Source organism: Sebastes fasciatus, chromosome 17 (genome assembly GCF_043250625.1).
Source record: "Sebastes fasciatus isolate fSebFas1 chromosome 17, fSebFas1.pri, whole genome shotgun sequence".
In the NCBI taxonomy this organism is placed as follows: Eukaryota; Metazoa; Chordata; class Actinopteri; order Perciformes; family Sebastidae; genus Sebastes; species Sebastes fasciatus.
In genome coordinates this window covers 27,364,439-27,384,386 of record NC_133811.1, presented here as the reverse complement: position 1 = coordinate 27,384,386, position 19,948 = coordinate 27,364,439, and the positions used below count along the sequence as shown (strand labels likewise).

General features: G+C 41.6%; 1 protein-coding gene across 2 annotated transcripts; it reads left to right on the top strand.

The window, feature by feature from the left end:
• Positions 1–127: 127 nt before the first annotated feature.
• rfx5 (regulatory factor X, 5) lies at positions 128–18,046 on the top strand. Of its 2 annotated transcripts, none has more exons than XM_074612964.1 (11): positions 128–285; positions 1,852–2,006; positions 2,191–2,224; positions 2,320–2,402; positions 2,675–2,797; positions 2,886–3,002; positions 4,067–4,145; positions 4,403–4,601; positions 6,336–6,418; positions 6,495–6,617; positions 7,557–18,046. In XM_074612964.1, the coding sequence occupies exons 2-11, from the start codon at positions 1,885–1,887 to the stop codon at positions 8,751–8,753; spliced, it is 2,160 nt and encodes a 719-aa protein (XP_074469065.1). In that variant the 5' UTR covers positions 128–285; positions 1,852–1,884; the 3' UTR covers positions 8,754–18,046. The 2 variants fall into 2 exon arrangements, with proteins under 2 accessions (XP_074469065.1, XP_074469066.1); XM_074612965.1 differs by lacking the exon at positions 128–285 and adding an exon at positions 310–400.
• The last annotated feature ends 1,902 nt before the right edge of the window (positions 18,047–19,948 follow it).

Sequence of the window (19,948 nt, the reverse complement as noted above, 5' to 3'; positions counted from 1 at the left end):
TGACGTACTTTCGCTTTCAGGCGCCTGTTGCTATGCAGATTTCGCGAGATAAATTCATCTGATTTGTAACTGGGCAGACCAGGAAAACGCGCCCAATCAGAATAATCCCTGTCAGAAGAATAATTCCGCTCGACCAATGGGATTTCACCTACTTTTGGTATCCGGGTAGCTTTCTGACAGCTGACCAATCGGAATAGACGCTGGCTTTGTAGTCAGGCAGACATAACAAAGTCGTCCAATCACAAAAAAATCTGAAAGGGGGATTTTTGCTGTATCTTGGCTCAGGTACTTTCTTTTTTCTTTTTTAAAATAAATACTCAAATGGGACTCACCGAACCCATCATACATTAATAACAGGATCAATAAACTATTAACGGGGATTATTTTGAAATTATAAATGGTGTGTAAAAACACGTTTAAGGGGTGTTTCCGTGCTGGCTAGCTAGTGCTAGCTGTTAGCATCAAGCTAGGCTAGTTAGCCGGTTAGCAGCTAGCTAGTGCTATCTGTTAGCAACCAAGCTAGGCTAGTCTGCGGCTCGCTAGTAGCCACCGTAGGAACGCGGCACATGTTCGCCAAACTAACGAGACGTTCCTCCACGAGAAGCTCTCGGTTTATACGTTATTGAGTCGTTGTTGAATGTGTTTGTTTTGAATCCAGCTAACGTGTTGCCTCGCTCGGCTAACGCAGAGGCTGTCCGCTAGCTAGCCTGTTAGCTCAACAGTAACATGTTGAGCTGGGTCAGAGAGCGTGTGTGTGCGTGCGTGCGTGTGCGTGCGTGCGCGCGCGTGTGTGTGTGTTGTACTAGTAGTAAATGGCAGCACATGACCACCACCGCCCCTCTGTAAACACGGCAGTCAGACATGACATGGTGGTGGAGGGGGGGTACACAGGCTGTCACAGTCCGGCTATCTGTGGCCGGCGGTGGGCTGCTGTGTTTTGCTCCACAGAAACAGAAACATGCCTCCCGCTCCGGTAGTAGCTAGTAGTAACGTGTAACGGCACCGTGACAGCCGGCATGTGTCACCACTACCCGGCAGCCAGCGGGGCCTTTTAGTGTCACCAGTGTTGTAGTACAACTATGAGGAGATCATTGACGTGGGAAGTAATGTTGGTGGTGCTACACTGTATAATACTGAAGTTATTGAATATTTTTCCCATTAAAAATTCAAAAGAATTATGCAATATCATATTTTTTCCAATATTTAAGATTTTTCCCATTCAAAATTATGCAAAAGCATATTTTTCCAAACTAAGTGTTGTAGTACAACCATGAGGAGATCATTGATGTGTGAAGTAATTTTGGTGATACTACACTGTATAATACTGAAGTTATTGAATATTTATCCATTCAAAATACCAAATAATATTTTTTCCAGATATTTAATATTTTCCCATTTAAAAATTCACCAAAATTATGCAAAAGCATGTTTTTCCAAACTAAGTGTTGTAGTACAACCATGAGGAGATCATTGATGTGTGGAGTTATTTTAGTGTCACCGGATGTCAGCATAGAACCGGCCTGAAACCAGAGCTTTAAAACGTGAATGATGATAAAATACAGTGTGGTTCAGTGACAGGAGACAGGTGGCTGGCTGTCTGTCATCTGACAGCAGTATTATTATTATATTATTATTATTATTATTATTATATTATTAATAACTCTCCCTGTGTTGAGTCTAATCATCCAACAAGTAAAAATATGTCAATGCTGAAAACAGTTATTAACTTAATTACATGAGTTAGTTGGATGACAGTTAATAAAAATAATATAATAATAATAATACTGCTAGTGTATTTGGAACAACAACAACACAGTTGAATGAGTGTTTTTGTCTGTGTGTCCTCTTCAGATGGTGGAACTCAGCACTGGTTAGTTGGTCCAGATGTCAGAGGACCAACGGCACCAGCGGGCCGACGCCTCCCGGCGGGGGGATGGCAGTCTGGAGGCGGGGGAGGGCGACACAGAGCCCAGCATGCTGCTGCAGAAACTCAAGAGCAACATCTCGTAAGTCCACTCCTCTTTTATTCCTCTTTGGCAGTTTTGGCAGCGCTTTTTCCCGGTTCACTATGCTGATTACGATACAGCGTCACCACATCTGCAGACTCCATCCCATCCCGAAGTGTGTGGCAGATGTGAAGTTTAATAGCAGCTCCCTGTGTGGATCATGATTATGTTCTCTGTCTTGCAGTAAGAGTGTTCAGACCAAAGTGGATCAGATCCTGGTAAGAACCAAACGTTGATGATGCAGCATGAGATCAGTGATGAGTGTAGCTCACCTCAGAGCTCAGTTGTGATTTGTTCTGTTCTTCTTATACAGCAAGACGTTCAGCGTTTCTCCGACAACGACAAGCTGTACCTGTACCTCCAGCTGCCCTCTGGACCCAGCTCCGGAGAAAAGAGGTCAGACCTGGGCGCCTGGGTTAGCTCAGTTGGTAGAGCGGGCGTCCATGTATTAAGGCTTGGTCCTGACCGCGGCGGCCCGGGTTCGAATCCACTCTCTCTCTCCCCCCTTTCAAGACTCTATCCACTGTCCTGTCAATAAAAAAAATGGAAAATGCCCCCAAAAAAATAACTTTAAAAAAAAAAAAAGAGGTCAGACCTGCTGCTGTTTGGTTAGAGGACAGGAATACTGAGGTGTCCTACTCACTGACTGTCTGTGTGTGTTTGTGTAGCGGCGGCGACTCCAGTTCGTTCAACACAGCCGACCAGCTTCACACCTGTAACTGGATCCGCAGTCACCTGGAGGAGCATTCAGACACCTGTCTGCCCAAACAGGACGTCTACGAGACTTACAAGTCAGTAAACACTCACACATTAATCTCCTCTGAGGTCATCTGTGGGGTCATGTGATGCCTGACCGTTTTCCTGTCTCTGTCCCTCCAGGAGATACTGCGAGAACCTGCAGCATCGCCCTCTGAGCGCCGCCAACTTCGGGAAGATCATCAGAGACATCTTCCCCAATATCAAGGCCCGACGGCTCGGCGGCAGAGGACAGTCCAAATATCCTTTTACCGACCTTTCACCTGCCGTCGCATATATATGTTGCAGCTTGTTCTACGTGGGATGTAGTGAATGAGTATATCACGAACATCGATTACATATGGTCACATCATTTTTTATGCCGCCAGCATGAGACTCGCTTTGGCGTTTTGCTTCTCAGTTCAGAAAACGGCGGTACTTGTGTCTGCTCGGCATATATGGAGGACGGAACCTGCCAAAATCAAATACGTAAACATACAATACATACATTTAAAAATAAATGACTAAATAAATGACTCGATAAATATATCATTAAATATAGCAAAAATAAAATTAAAAATAAATGTAGCCATTAATTAATTGATAAAATGTGACATAAATTGATAGTTCTGTTTGAATTTGCTTCTTTATTTATTTTATATTTGTATTAATTCCCTTATTCATTTACTCTTCCGTTTAATTGTACCTTTTATTTATTTATGTATTTATTTTTAAATGTATTTATTAATTTTTGCATTTATTATTTATTTATTGACACACGTGGGTGACAGCCCTCTCATTTGCATAATGAGGCAGAAATGCATAAAGAAATGTGTAAAGAAAACAATAAATACATAAGTCAATTAATTAATGACTACATTTATTTTTAATATTATTTTTGATACATTTAATGACATATTTATTCATTTATTATTGATTGTGGTACGTTCTGTCCTCCTTAGGCATTATGGTAAGAGCGTCTAAGAACTGACTTCAAAATAAAAGCAACCTGCCGGTGAACGTAATTTCACATTTATTCCATAAGTCAGTCTGTCTGTATAATAAAACAAAATGAATAAATATGAAATAATAAATCAAATGAATGATAATTTTTAAAAAAAACGACTGCCTGCAAACTGTATTTTAGAGAAAAAATGGGATTGTGTGTACAGTGCAATGGCAGTATGTGTGAATACAGCTCGTCGCCGAGACGAAAATTTTATTAAGTAACATGTTGACTGTATTAATATAGAATTATCTGAGACCTCTGATGAGTCAGACTATCAGGGTTGCTGGTTGAATTCCCTAACCTGCCCGGCTGGTACGTACTGTTACAGCGGCATCAGGAGGAAGACTGTTCTCAACATGCCTCTGCTGCCCAACCTGGACCTGAAGAACGACCCGGTACGTACACACACACACACACACACACACACACACACTCACTCTGATAGTTTATTAACACACACTACAGTACTGTGTGAAAAGTTATTAATCAGCTGGTATATTGATCTTCTCTCCTTCAATAACTCCTCTAACGGATAAAAACAGTTCAATTCAGACACCAGATGTTTTATTATACATGTGAAATAGATTAGTCCCCAAATGAAGAAGAATGAGTCCCGTCAGCGTTTCCTCCTCTTCCTCCTCTTCGCCTCCAGGCTGAGCTGACTGAGCTGGTCCAGACATACAAACAGGAAGTGACGGAGGCGGCGTGCGAGCTGATCTGTGACTGGGCGCAGAAGATCCTGAAGCGTTCGTTCGACACGGTGGTGGAGATCGCTCGTCACCTGATCCAGGAGCACATCGTCAACCCTCGCTGCAGCCAGGCCGAGCTGGTGACCTCCGCCGCCCTCGCAGGTCTGTGTGTGTGTGTGTGTGTGTGTTTACATTCTGTCATTGTCTTTGTAATACTCGCGATAAATCCCAAATTAATCACACATTTTGTATCTGTTCTAAATGTACCTTGAAGGGAGATTTGTCAAGTATTTAATACTCTTATCAACATGGGAGTGGACAAATATGCTGCTTTATGCAAATGTATGTATATATTTATTATTGGAAATCAATTAAAAACACAAAACAATGACAAATATTGTCCAGAAACCCTCACAGGTACTGCATTTAGCATAACAAATATGCTCAAATCATAACATAACAAACTGCAGTCAGTGTGTCAGTGTGCTGACTTGACTATGACTTGCCCCCAAACTGCATGTGATTATCATAAAGTGGTCATGTCTGTAAAGGGGAGACTCGTGGGTACCCATAGAACCCATTTACATTCACATATCTGGAGGTCAGAGGTCAAGGGACCCCTTTGAAAATGGCCATGCCAGTTTTTCCTCGCCAAAATTTAGAGTAAGTTTGGAGCATTATTTAACCTCCTTCATTACAAGCTAGTATGACATGGTTGGTATCAATGGATTCATTAGGTTTTCTAGCTTCATATGAACTGTGCAATATCATTTTCCACTTGTGCAATTTTGTTAATAGTCTGTTTATTGTCAATACTGTATATACTGCTCCTATTTTTATACTTCCTTCCTTCATATTTTGTTACACTTTGTTTAGCTCTTTTTTACTGTGTTAGCTGATGCACCTTGTTTTTTTGCACTATCCCCTTTGCTGCTGTACACTGCAAATTTCCCCACTGCGGGACTAATAAAGGAATATCTTATCTTATCTTAAAACTGAGCCGCTACAACCTAAAAACCACAAGTTACGTTAATGCGTCAAAGAAATTAGTGGCTTTAAAACAAATTTGCGTTAACGCGTTATTATCATGATAACTTTTGACTGTGAGAGAACAAAGACCTTTAGTTTTCATTTGAATAAATAATTCGATATTTTTATTCTGTTAGTGTCACAGTTAATGAAGGCTGTGTTAAATTATGTTAAATTGCGTTTTCTGTATTGTTTTTACACAACGTTAACATCTGCGCCACCAAAAAGGTACTTTGGTGGGGCCACTGCTTAAAAATAATAACATCTATCTCTGAGTGGTTTTGTTGCCTTAACGCAAACACGACCGTTTCACGATAACGACGTGGAGTTAAATGACACACGAAAAGCCTAAAATGACGCATCATGACGCATGGAAATGTCTTTAAAATGTCGTCAGGATGATGTTTCCCTCCCCTTTGCTGTTATTCTCAGGCTCCTCTATCTAAAGTCATGGATGGATTATGAGAAAACGCCTCCTTATAAGGAGGTAGGGAAGGAAAAGATGACGCGTTATTGTGTTAACTTTGACAGCAGTAAAGCAAATTAACTCAACAGCTTTTTTGGTGCCTGATACAAAAGGAAAACTCCCACGGTTCTTTTTTTCTCAACTTGGCGGGTCGGAGACGGCCGTTCGGCGTGGGAGAGGTCCCTACTTGTTCTTGTTCTAAGCTGTATGTTTATTTCTGTGTTATTCCTTGGGAGTCTTCACATACTTGGCAGATAAAGCAGATTGTTATCTGAGTCGTTGTGATGTAACACATGATGTAATCCAGGCGTGAAGGTTTGAGAGTGATGTAACGGCGACGGTAACCCTGATGTTTGTTGAAAGATGATTGACAGCTGTGTCGTCTGTCTGTCTGTCTGCAGGAGGTCCCGCCAAACCGCACAAGGTCATCAAGAAAACGCCCGTCATCTCTAAAGCTGGCAGCGACGGAGCTGCCGACCAGAAGGTGATCACAATGATCAATCACTGATCACTCACTGATAATCTGTCACTACCGCTCACTACTTCCTGTCTGTCTGCAGAAGGATCTCGGAGACTCTTCGTCCTCGTCTTCACTGAAGCCGCCGTCTGGAGACAAATCAGCAGCCAAGCCTTCCTCCCTGGACGCTCCTCCTCCTCCCTCCTCCTCCTCGCTGCGTCCTGCGGTGGGTTCACACCTGTTTATAATCATCAGTCAGGTTTCTGTTTCTGCAGTCAGACTTTATTTACTGTTTTTTTTAGGATTAAATGTGTTTTATTTTTAATAGACCCTTTTATTGATGACGTCATGATGAGGTCACGGTGTTAGCTGGAGGCTAAACAAAGGGAAGACTGGAGGCTAACACTAGCAGTGGGCTAAAGTTACACATCTAAAATGACATCTTGCTGTGTTGTTGGGTGCCAGAATCCAGATATCACAGACATTTGAGATGACAAACTGTGATTTGAGGATCTAGCGAGCTACAATATCAGATAAACGTTTCAGAGATGGAGAGTAAATGTTGCTAATATTTAGCGGTCTGCTAACCGCAGCCGTGAGCCGTTAGCTGCTGTTAGCAGAAGACTAAACTATTAGCAACCCTTTCTCTCCATCTCTGAAACGCTTCGCCGATATTGTACGACTCTCTTTTTGACTGACTTTACTGAAGGATAGTTAACTATAGGCATCCAAAGATTTATACACCCTCAATTTATCTTTACAGCGCTGCCGTTGGCCACCTGCCCGGCTGACTACTTAGCTAGCTTAGCCTGCTAATTCCGTCATGCTGTCATGCATGTCAGTCTAAGGACAAGCTAGCTAGCTAACTAACGTTAGCCAGCCGTCTACTACTCCTGAAGTAGTCTCCAGCGGCGTAGGGGTCGGCTAATCTGGTCCCGTTGGTTAATGTTAACTTTCTCAACTAACACTGGTGATCCTGGAGAGTGAGTGACGGCACATATTGAGAGAAACTAGTATTTTCTTCAGCCATTGTTAAAAAAACAAGCCAACAATACTTGCTAGCCAGCATTAACTAACGTGTTCAGAGAATTAGTCTGCCTCCACTACTAACAGAAAAGAGGGCTATTGATCAGATCAATCAGTAACGTGACTACCTGTGCTGCAGGTGGAAGCCTTCATGAAGCAGTTACCCAGAATCCTCCCTCGGAGCTCCATCCCTGATAAGACCCAGCTCTCCGTCCGCTCCTCTCCGCCCTCGCTGGCTCCCAAAGACGCCTCAGGTGTCGGTGTGGCGTCTGGACCCGGAGGCCCAGCTGCCGCCGCCGCCGCCAGCGGCGGTGGGGTGAAGGTCATTGCCATGGCGACGCTGCCCCAGCAGCAGGGCGGGCCTGTTCCGGTGATGATCTTGCCTCAGGGCTGTCTGTCGTACGAGCGGGAGAAGATCGCCCCGCTGCAGCCACCTCAACCTCCTCCTCCTCAGCAGCAGCAGCACGCCCTTGCGGCCCCCACCTCGGTGGTCCAGAAAGCACGAGGGAACGCCATCAAGCGCCCCCTGGAGGTGGTGGCGCCAGGCGGCGGCTCTGTGGGCGTGTCTGCTGCTCCTCCGGTGAAACGGAAACGTGGACGACCAAGAAAACCTCGGCCGGAGGATGCCCTTCCTCCTCCTCCTCCTGCTGCTCTTTCTCCCAAGCCCCCGCCTCCTGCGCCGCCCTCCCACCCTTCCATCATCACCTCCTTGACCGGCGGCGTCATCCAGAAAGCTTCTTCCTCGTCCTCCTCGCAGCCGGTGCTGGAGCTGGTGATCCAGGACCAGCCGGGGCTGGTTCTGAGTCAGCTGCCGGCGGTGTCGGACCCGGGTCACCGGCTGATGGAGCACCGCGGGGTGGTGGTGCATTGTCAGCCAGGCGGGGCGGTGGAGCCGGACCGCCACGGCAGGCCGCTGCTGCTGTTCCAGAGCCCAGGCAACCCCAGCTGGGAGCTGGCGGCGGCGGCGGGACGGACCCCGATGGTGGAAGTCATCCAGAAAGCTCCGCGGCCGAGCAATAACAACAGCAACGCCGCTCCTCCGCCGGCGCCGCACCTCCACCCTCCACCTCTTCCTCTGCCCACGCTGCACGAGGAGCGGGGTGAGGTGGAGATCACGTTGACGCCGGTAGAGCTGCACGTCAACCCGCCGCTGCCTTCCACCTCCGCTGCTCCTGCCTCCTCCTCCATCTGCTCCATCACCGTGGCGAAGCGAGAGGAGGAGGAGGAGGTGGGAGAGAGCACCTCCTCCTCCTCTGTCTGCTCCATCACCGTGATGAAGGGCGAGGAGGAGGAGACGGGAGAGAGCACTTCCTCCTCAAAGAGAGAGGGACACTAGCTTTCTTCCTCCTCGTCTTTTTTATCACTCAGCTTTTACCTCACCTGCAACAAAGCCCCGCCCCCTTTACCTTTCCTCTTCCTTATTGGTGGAAATCCCAGATTGGCGCCAGCAGAGAGCCAATCGAGGAGGATAAATGAAGCCAGAACCTCGACGCGCCGTCCTTCCATCGGCTCTCATTGCACTTGTTAACAGACGCTGTTAGAAACCAGCGATTCTTTATCTGCATGTCCGTCCGTCTGTCTGTGTGTCGACTGGAAACCAGAAGAACGACTCCTCAGGTGGCCGGGCCTCAAATCAAACCTCTTCCTTCCTTCCTTCCTTCCTTCCTTCCTTCCTTCCTTCCTTCCTTCCTTCCTTCCATCCATCCTTCCTCGCCTCCTCGCATCCTTCATCTCCAGACTTCTCATTTACTGTGCTGAGGTTTGGTCGTCTACTGCGTCGCTTCCGCTGCTTCGGGATCAGTCAATTTATCGTAGAATATAAACAGATAAAAGAAAAGCGTGATGTAAAGGAAGGAGGGTAAGAAAAGAGGAAGAGGGGAAGGAGACATGTACACAGTACGGAATCAGGCTCCAGACGGACTTCAGCCTGGTGGATGGATACAGAAGGTACTACGGGTCAGAGCCTTGTAAAGGCTCTTTGTGCTAAATATGAAACAAATGACCTCTTTAACGGAGCTCAGCCTCGATTCACCTTCACTTCACGCCATGTAGATGTAGAAAAAAAAAAACATTTGCAACTGTAGGGCAAAATACGACTATATAGTATGACTATATATAGACTATATAGTATTAGGCACGTTAAGGGAAGAAAATATCTGAGATTTCGAGAATACAAATTAATTTCCTCCTCCACAAAAGAGGCAGTTTCCTCATCAGGTCCGTGTGATTCTTTCTTCAGAATAAACAGTTTTTGCTCAATCTTTTCAAGGTCCTGATACTGATGATAATGTGGTGCTGATGTGCGAAAGATGAAGTATAAAGCCAAAGCCTAAACCTAAACTAAAGTATAACTTTACAAGATGCTCCACGTTCCTCATTTTCACGCTATTTCCCCTCTAAAATAACACGTCAAATTACTACTTTATAAGATTATGACTTTATTCCCATAATATTACGACTTTTTTCTAGAAATCTCAGGTTTATTTATTGTTCCTCAGTGTGGCCCTAATACTCCATCGTAGCAATAAAACAGGATGTTTTGAAGCCTGTAAGAGTGTTGTGGAGGTGAAGATGAAGTCCTGAATCGAAGCTCGGCTCTGCTCTGCTCTTTAAAGAGTTCCTCTGTTCTTTGGTTTGTTGTGTTCGTGTTGGTTTCGTAGATATTTCTGATTGTGTGTGTGTGTGTGTGTGTGTGTGTGACAAATATCAATGCCCTCATTAACTACCCCATCGCCCAGAAATATTGTGTAAAACGAGCCGCGTTCACATGAAATTCAATTATTTATTTTAGTCGAGGTTCAATATCAGAACATCTATCATTCGGTCTGAAACTCGTTTCATTATAATTCACTGAGTTTATTAATGAAATTGTTTAAAATGGATCAAAAACACTTTATGTCGGGTCAAAGTCTGTGGTGGGCGGCAGCTATGTTTGTAATTTAAAGGCCTGTTTTCCCGTCGGTTGTCATTTTAAATATTTCTATACTAGTGCAGAAGCCATTTTAGATGATCAGATGTAAATAATTAATTCAGAGAAACTTGACAGATTAAATCTTAGTTTGTTAGCGGAAGAAGCTCCTCTGTAACAACACTGTAGGATCAGAAATATGGAAGATTATTCAAAGATTTAAGAAAACACAAAAACTAATTTGAGTCTGCAAATTCATACATATACATTTGAGAGGTACCAATGTGTACTGAAACTAAACTTTTTATGACATATTTCTATACAAATGGGGATGAGTGACAATCCTTTGTCATTTTTATAATTTCATATATCAAAATATCAGTATATATTTTGATATAATACACTTAAATGAATGGACTTACAAACAAACCAGACGGGCATGTTTGTTCTAAAATACCTGATGCATAAATAAATCTTGCTCAGTAATATCTTAAACATTTCCCACAAAATCTCTGATAGAAAAATGTATATCATGATATCGCCGCCCCTAAAGAAGCCAAACTACTCAAACGTTGAATTTGTCCGAATACAAACAGCAGCACAAGGACTTTATCTAATGAAATACAGCATAAAACTGATAAACGATTACTTAAATCAGGAGTCAAAGAATAAGTCAACAAGCTGACAACTTTGACGGCATTCAACACTCGTCAGTGAGTCAGTGCCGCGAAGACGCAGCCCGACCGACCACAACGAGACCCGACGGTGTTTTTAAGATTTTTCATTTTTGTCATCTGCCCTCGACTTGAGAGTGAAAAACCAAACCTATGTGACTGACATTAGCACGTACTTGGCCAAAAAAAAAAAGTCTCCCGCTTCATTCGCCTCCGGGACACAAATGTCAGTGAAGAAACGATGATATGCGGCGTCTGAACGCAGCCTTCACGGCCACAGAATTACAGGTAGAAGTTTGTCCTTTCCTGTTGAACAAAACGGCTACAGCTCAGGCACAAAGAGCAAAGCACAAAGTTACCTGCCACGGAGACATGCAGTAGGAAATGCAGTAAGAGATGATGTATTAATGAGGGATATTTGCAGAAAGTTAGCTTCTGTAGCACTGAGTCTATATGATTAGCCTGCTAGCTTAGCTTAGCTGTTGTTGTATGTTGCCATGCGCCCTTTGCACTAACTCTTCGACCACCTCCTCTCGATCACCACTGAAGCACCGTCTGTCAGCAATGTGACGTTACCACGTCTGAAGTCCTGATCTCAGATATTCTTTTATCTCTATCGTTGACTTTCTCGTTGCCTTGAAGGTTTTTGGGAAGTGACGCTTGAGTTCAAGCTTGGAGATGTTTTTGAGATGAGGTTGACGGGTTTTCTTCTTCAAAGTAGAACTCAACACTTCTTTTCGCTGTAGGAAAGAGTGCTTAGACAACCTGATGTCCAAACACAAGCTGTTTTTTATGGTATAAGTATTTAATACTCGTATCAACTTGGGAGTGGAAAAATATGCTGCTTTATGCAAATTTATGTATATATTTATTATTGCAAATCAATTAACAACACAAAACAATGACAGATATTGTCCAGAAACCCTCACAGGTACTGCATTTAGCATAAAACAATATGCTCAAATCATAACATGGTAAACTGAAGCCCAACAGGCAACAACAGCTGTCAGTGTGTCAGTGTGTTGACTTGACTATGACTTGCCCCAAACTGCATGTGATTATCATAAAGTGGTCATGTCTGTAAAGGGGAGACTCGTGGGTACCCATGGAACCCATTTTCATTCACATATCTGGAGGTCAGAGGTCAAGGGACCCCTTTGAAAATGGACATGACAGTTTTTCCTCGCCAAAATTTAGTTTGGAGCGTTATTTAACCTCCTTCGCGACAGGCTAGTACGACATGGTTACAACCTAAAAATCACAAGTTGCGGTAATGTGTTAAAGACATTAGTGAAGTTAAAACGAATTTGCGTTAATTTTGACAGCCGTAGTCCAAACACAAGCTGTTTTTTATGAATTTAATGCGTTTTTCTATCTAAATCTAATTCCGGGCTCTTCCAGAAAATTCCGCCATTTTGGACTGAAAGCGACTACTAGATGCCAGTTAAACGTCCGCCTACAAAGTGCCGTACAAAAATAAAACAAAATTAGTTCTATTCTATTGTCATATTCTACTGAAATGTATGTGTTGAACAATAAAATATATTAAATATAATAAATGTGATCAGTCCAAAATGGCGGCAGCAGCTGTTGTCAAAAGACACCAGAGTTTTGTCTCTTTGCTTCTAAACCCTTTACGATTCAAACCTGTTGAACCTCCTTTTCTTCTTTGTTGGTGGAGGAGTTTGACCCTCCGTCGTCATGGTAACGCCACATTGCTGACATTGGTTCTTCACCTTTTTGCCAAACTGCCTCTCGCTCCGTGTGAGGGCGTCTTTTTCTTCATCGTTGGTGCTACAAACCGCAGGGCTTGGCGGCGCTGCCGTCCACCCCTCGCTGTTTGCCATCCTGTGATCACAGATTTGTAAAAAAAAAAAAAAAAAAGCAGTTTTTGTGTCGACGCTCACACATCAAGGTGTGAATACAGGTGTGAGTGTGTCTCCCTCCGTCCTGTGGCAACGAGAGCTTCAGGTCGTTTAAAGGGACGCCGAAAAGATTTCTGACTGTTAAAACGATACCTGTTGCATGATGGGAAAGTAAGCACTTGTCCTTTGCCATGAAGTGAGTGCAGCCTAGCTTACAGCACTCACCCATAGTTTATAATTAGAAGAAGCACTAATGATGCTAATATGTAATTTTTTTTATCACTAAAGTGAAGTGCCAACATGTAGAAAAACATTTAGACTATCTCGATCTCAGCCTTTTACAGACAGGACTGAAACAAATGAAAAGTTGCACTGTTAAAAAGTTAAAAACAACAGAAAGTCGTTGTATATTATGAATTTATTGTTATATGCATTGAGACAATACATTGACAAGTATTTCTGTAACTTTCTGCTTCATGCTTGCACTTGCTCTGAGCGGCGTCAGATTTATTTTTTACTGGTCAGAATAATAATCCTTGTTTAAATTGTTTAGCAGTGTGAATACAGAGGGAAACACTGTTATATTACGGTTGCAGTAACTGGAGGGATGTGAAGAGATTATACTAAACTAGACGTTTAAAGCAACATTTCACTTGATGGGCGACAGCAACAGGAAACATTTCTGTAAAGGCATCAGTATCCCTCAAATATTCGTATGACCTGTGACCTCGTCAAAAGGCAATAGCATAAGGGTGGACTCAAGTCATGACTGGTGACTTCACTTGGACTTCTTGGATCTCTTGATGTTGGACTTTTTGTCTTGACTTGGTATTTGGTAAGGGACTTGTTTTTGACTTGGGAGTTAAATTTATTATTAATTCCAATATTGAAAAGATGGTCTAAGGTGCTGTTGGATGATAAGACTAGCACTTTGTTTGAACTTGACTCTTGACTTTGAATCTTGACTTGTTGGTTTTGACTTGTAACTTGTACTTGACGTGGAACTTGTTGCTCTTGATTCGGGTCTTGACTTGAGACTTGTTCTTGACTTGGGACTTGTTGATATTGACTCAGGTCTTTACATGAAACTTGTTGACCTTGAACAGCCAATAAGAACTTAGTTTGAAGCATACTGAGGCCTTACCACTGCAGGGGCAAAGGAGGGAGAGTAACTCTTGGGGCAAAGTTGCCTGCCTGGTTGTGCAACAAGTTGCCCTGTCATCAACTGGATTTATAATTTCAAACAAATATCCACAATTTGTTTGAAAAGTTACAGTGAGGTGTGACATTACAGAAACCTGATGTTTCTCAGCCCCGAGATCCAAGTGAAGTAATGCGTTTAACGTCTTGTTGGGAATCTAGAGTTTATGTCAAAGGTTCAGAGTGAAACCTGAGGTTCCCTCTGCAGGACCTGCTGGGCTAAACTGGGCAAACTGGAAATATGAAATAAGTTTGGAAACGTTCCGGACATGAAAAGATGTGAAAGAGAACTAAAAGGAGTTCAAGAAATGGTTCAATGCAAGTCAGGGATTGGAGGAAGCCTCAGTTTGGTCCACTAACTGGGCCAACTGGACATGTAATGATTCCTGTGGACACTGGTTGGAAAGTGACTTGAAGTCCAGCAGCTTTGTGGAAATCTGCATCATATAGGAGTTTGAAGAAAGCCTCAAGGGAAGTCATGAATGACATGAAACCCCGGTGAGGCCCAGTTTTGCTCTTTATCTGGGTGAACTGGGCTACCTGGATATATACCTGGACCGTGTAGATGTTTGGAAGGAGCCTGAAAGATGAGCCGCTCTGTGGAAGTCAAAGATGGGACTTTGGACAGCTAACTGGACGTGTGGAGTTCCATACCCACGGGGAAGTTTGGGAAAAGTCTGGAAGTTCAGCTGCACCGTGAAAGATAAGTGCTAAAATAAATTGGAGATTAGAGGAAGTCCATGAACGCAAGATTCTCCAGTGGCCATTAAACTGGAATGACTGGGCCAGGTGGAGTTTTCTTCGGAATATGTGTGGAAAAAGCCTGGAAGGTCGGCAGCACTCTGGAAGTCATAATCCAAAAAGAGACCAAGAAATTGTTCATGGGAAGACAGAGACGGCATGAAGCCCCACGGAGTTCCAGTTTGGCCTTTTAACTGGGTGAACTGGACATGTATTTATGGAAGACGCCTGGAAGATCTGCAGTACAGCTGAAGATCCAAAAGGAATCAGAACGATCGTTTATGGGAAGTCAAGGATGTTATGAAGCCCCAGTTTGGTCCACCTCCCGGGCTGACTTGGCTGGAGTTCCCTGCAGAATCTGAGTAAAAAAATCCAGATGTTTAAAAGAACTGTGACAGTTCAGATCTAAAAGGAGTTTGAGAAATGGTTCAGAACCAGTGAGTGACAGCAGGAAAAGTCCAGTTTGGTCCAGTTTTGACCTGCATTAGGAATCCGGGTTTGGAGGTGGAGGTGGTTGTGGGAATCTTTCACTGTGAAGCCCTGTGGCTCAAATAAACAAAACAGAAACGGGTCAGATAATCAAAGATTAAAGGATCGGGATTCGGGTAGCGGTGCGTTGACCTCGAAGGATCAGACTCAATGACACAACGTCCTCTGATGTCACTTCCTGTACTGGATTTGCTGGTGGTGTTTATACGTCACTTTGAACTTACTGATTCAATTGTTGTACCTTTGTTTGATCTCACGTCATCATGAAGTTACATTAACATGATTTAAGTTAAAATGACGCACAGACCAGATTTTAAGTGTCGCTCTTTCACTTTCAGTTCAACCACAAGACTCATCAAAGATTTTATCCAACAAAATAGTTTACTGAAAGTTTTTTATTCTCAGCTTAGAAGAAGTATACAGGTAGTACAAGTACAGTGAGTGCCAGTCGTCCAGGTCAAGAGACCTCTAGAGGTACTAAGACTTGTTGTTTTATTCTATAAAGCCGGGTTTCCACCAAAAGTTCCTGGGACTTTTAGGGTGCTTTCACATAAGGGACTCAAGCCGGGTATACTTAACCCCAAAGTCCAGTTTGTTTGATTAGTGTGAACGCTCCGTACCGTACTCGGGCACGGTTTGTCGATCCGTACTCGAGTCCAATTGAAAGGTGGTATGGAGTATGGTTCATGTGTACTCGGGTACGGTTATAATTATATACTCGGTAAGTTTTATGTACTCGGTATATTTTCACATCAAACTGTGAAATAAGAGTTTATTTCAACCAAAACAGAGTTGGTGATTGTTGGAAAGACTAACGACGATGGTTTTGGTGGGTTTTTTTTTGTTTCCGTCACGTGTCTTACGATGCCCCGCCCCGAAAACAGCTGATCTCGACATAAACAAATACACGTGGATGATGACGCAAGTGTACTCGGGTACGGAACAAGTTTACTAATGTGAAAGCTGAGCCGCAGGGGAGTGGCGAGGGGGGGCAACCGTACTCGGGCACGGTACGAATCAATCGTATCTAATATGAAAACCCCCCTTTGAAAAAACGACATGACATGAGACGTTAGGTTTTGTCTTTTACTAAATCGATATTAGAGTACTTCCTTGTTTATGAATGAAGCGGTGCACAAGTTAAAGCTGTTGAAGCAGCGACGCTGTGTGTTTTCCCAATCAGCAGCGGTCATCTCCGCAAACTCCAAAGTTCTGGTACTTTCAGAAAGTACTACACCACAATGAGCCTTTTTGGGGGGTAAAAGGTCCCTGGAAAATGTCCCTGAAACTGCGGTGGAAACGCAACGAAAGGTTGCTAGTCCTGGGGGAAAGTTCCTGCGGTGGAAACGGAGCTTAAGACACCTTAAATCCTCTGTTCTTAAGGTTGGGAGTGTCAGACATTTGAACCTCCTTTGGGTTGAGGGTCACTGAGGCCAAGAGATAGTCGTTACAGACAAATTAATCAAATCAACTTGATTGATTTGGCTGTAGAGACCCTCAGGTGACGCCAACGTGTGAACGACTGAAGAGTTCAAAATACAGAAGACTCGCCAACATATAAAGAAAGAAGACTCAATTCTGTTTCCGTTGATTAATGATCACTAGATAACGATTATTTCTTCTCAAAGTAACAAAGAAAACCTCTTAAAAGAAAGTTTAATTAAATTAGTTGGTGCAGTCTGATGAGTTGTTTTGAAGGTGAATCGACAGTTAAAGTGACGAGATGACGAGACGTTTGTACGAACGAGCTGATCCTTGTCAAACACTGCAGTTATTGTGATGATGATGATGATGATGATGATGATGATGGTTAACTCCCAGTCTAACCTGAAAGTAGCCCATTTTCCTGTCAGAGACCCACTCAGAGGGTAGTGGCTAGAAGGGAGCCCCCAAACCAGGAAAACTCTCGCGACATAGTTAAGGTTAGGATAGATCATCGCGTAGCGAGTCTCGTGACAGATTTTGCAAATCTCAAATCAGATTTCGCGGTTTGTGCCCTTCCTTCTAGACCCACTCAGAGTTTTTATGATTTCATTTCCTGAATTCAAGAACTCTGGGTAATGAAGTCCTCACCGGTCGAGAACCTGAGTGGCTTTCTGACATCAAACATTTAGAGCTTCATGCTGCCATTTTCTGTTTACAAATGAGAGAATCACAATCAAGTTTCTAAATCTAAAAAGTCTTTCTTGTTGTTGATTTGTCCTTTTTGTTCTTGTTGTTGACGTCTGTCTTTGCTATTTCTTACAGTTGTACAGCTTGTTGATGTGCAGATTTTATTATTATTATTATTATTACTGTTGCTATGAAGATCTTTTAAAAGTATCTTTGCTTTGTGGAAGACGCGGTCGGCTTCCTGCATGGTTTCTCCTGTGACTGTCTGTTTTTGTATATTATTAACGTTTATTTTTATTTCCTTGTAATCGGCTGGCTTTTGTGTTTTTTGCACTTTACTCCTTTATATTAAATATGGAAGGTGGGGGAGTCGACTTCGGTCCAAAATGTTCGCCCTTTGGTTTGAAAGCCACAATAATAATCAGTGAAATGCACCTTTACTTTACCTGTGTGAGTTTTGCTCCGACCCCACTCTGTTTTCATGGAGCCTGTTTTCTTTATTTTTTTGTTTTTTGTTTGTTTGTTGTGAAGAGAAACAGAAAAGTGACGGAGGACAGAAGCCAGAACATTAATGTGAATCTATTTTCCTACGCTGACTGACTGGAATAAAGGACGTGACGTTCACTGGCAGAAAACAGAATCAGTTCAAAACGCTTCTTTTCTCTCAGTTTCCCCTTTTACTTTTCCTTCCTCCTCTGCTTTTATTTTCATTTCTGTCTTTCACTTCCTGTATTTTTTTTTTGCTTTCTTTTCCCTTTCTTTCATTTTTTCCACTGTCTTTCTCTTTCCATTTTTCTTTTCTTGTTTTCTTTTCATTTAGTTAGGACAGAGTATTATAGGGCCACATTGAGGGAAAAAAAAAAATCGGGGGATTTCGAAAATGAAATCGTAATATTACGAGAATAAAGTCATAAGTTTACAAGAAAAAAGTCGTAATATTATGAGAATAAAGTCATAAGTTTAAGAGGAAAAAGTTGTAAAGTTATGACTTTATTCTCGAAATCTCAAATTCAATGTGACCCTAATACTCCGTCGTATTTTAGAGTATTTTTACTGGTTTGGGTTCAAAGAAAACGGAAGGCTTCACAAACTGAGGAAATTACAAATGATAAAAAAATAGTTTAATTAATTTTCCTTTTTCATCAACAACATAACTTCAGCAATCCATTCAGTGTGAAATACCGAATACAGAAGTGTGCATATCATCCATTTTCATAACCTCGAAACAAGACAAACAAAGACACATTTTCAAAACAAATAAAGAATAAAGTTAAAACATGAATAAATGAAGAGTAAAATGAAGAGCAGAATTATCACATAAACCACAGTATGGGCAAAATAATATAAATAATACATATATAAATATGTATTTTCAAACATACATAAACAATCAGCAAATAAGATGATAATATAAACATAAATACACATAGTAACAGAGACATGAAGTCACAGTTGTCTATAATAATCTATATTGTAGTTTGTTTTGAATGAGAGTCAGTTATGGAAGAGTACACAGTTTTATAATAAAAATATTTACTAAATCCACAAGATGAGGTAAATATTTCAGAATTAAGATTAAACAGAAAATGTTTTTAAAGGAAACGCAGTGTTTATTTACTGAAGGAGGAAGTTAAACTTATTCTAATATCAAGTATTTGTTCAGGAAATCATTCCAATGAAGAAACGAGTGGGTGGACCATCCAAATATTTTGGTCCAAACGGAAACAGAACCAAAACCAGCTGCTCCCATCAAGTTAACTGAAGTGAAACCGGAAATGACGAGTTACCGTCTTCAAAATAAAAGCTTAGTGAAAATGTGAAATTAGTGAGGTTAAAATGCAAGAGAATTTACAAACCAAATATTAACCATTAACAAAGTGTTACAAATAAACATCTATATGATGTTTATATATGTTTTACAGACAATTCTTTAAAGTTTACAAATAATTTCCTAATCATTCAAAAATACTGATAACATAGTATATAAAATTGTATGTGTGCAACAATAAGTTATATCATTTCTAATAATTAGTTAACATAATTAACTATTATTTAGTTGTTTGTAAACATTAAAATAAATATTAAAGTTGAATTAACAATTCAGTCAATTTACCATTTATAAATTATTTATGTATATGTATGTTTATTTATATATGTGAATATATATATATATAATATGAATCTCATATTTTCTTGTCTTTTTTAAATGTATTTTTAAACATAAATAACAAACTGAAAAAAATAATAAATAATTCTTTAAAAAATCCATTTAGTTATATTGTGCAAACAATTCATATTAATTTCCGTTTGTATTTTACATACATATATATATGCATGCATATAAATATATGTATGTATATTTATATATGTGTGTGTGTGTGTGTGTGTGTATATATAATATGAATCTCATACTTGCTTGCTTTTTTAAATTTATTTTTTAACATAAATAATAAAACATAAAATACGCCTTCAAATTCATATTATTTTCTGCTTTCATTTTCATTCATGTGTATATATATATATACATATATAATATTAATCT

Bases quoted from the DNA above. Each gene is read 5' to 3' on its own strand.
- rfx5 (XM_074612964.1), top strand. From the start codon at position 1,885: ATGTCAGAGGACCAACGGCACCAGCGGGCCGACGCCTCCCGGCGGGGG. The intron at 2,007-2,190 runs GTAAGTCCACTC...TCTGTCTTGCAG, and splicing joins AAACTCAAGAGCAACATCTC to TAAGAGTGTTCAGACCAAAG. The intron at 2,798-2,885 runs GTCAGTAAACAC...CTGTCCCTCCAG, and splicing joins GACGTCTACGAGACTTACAA to GAGATACTGCGAGAACCTGC.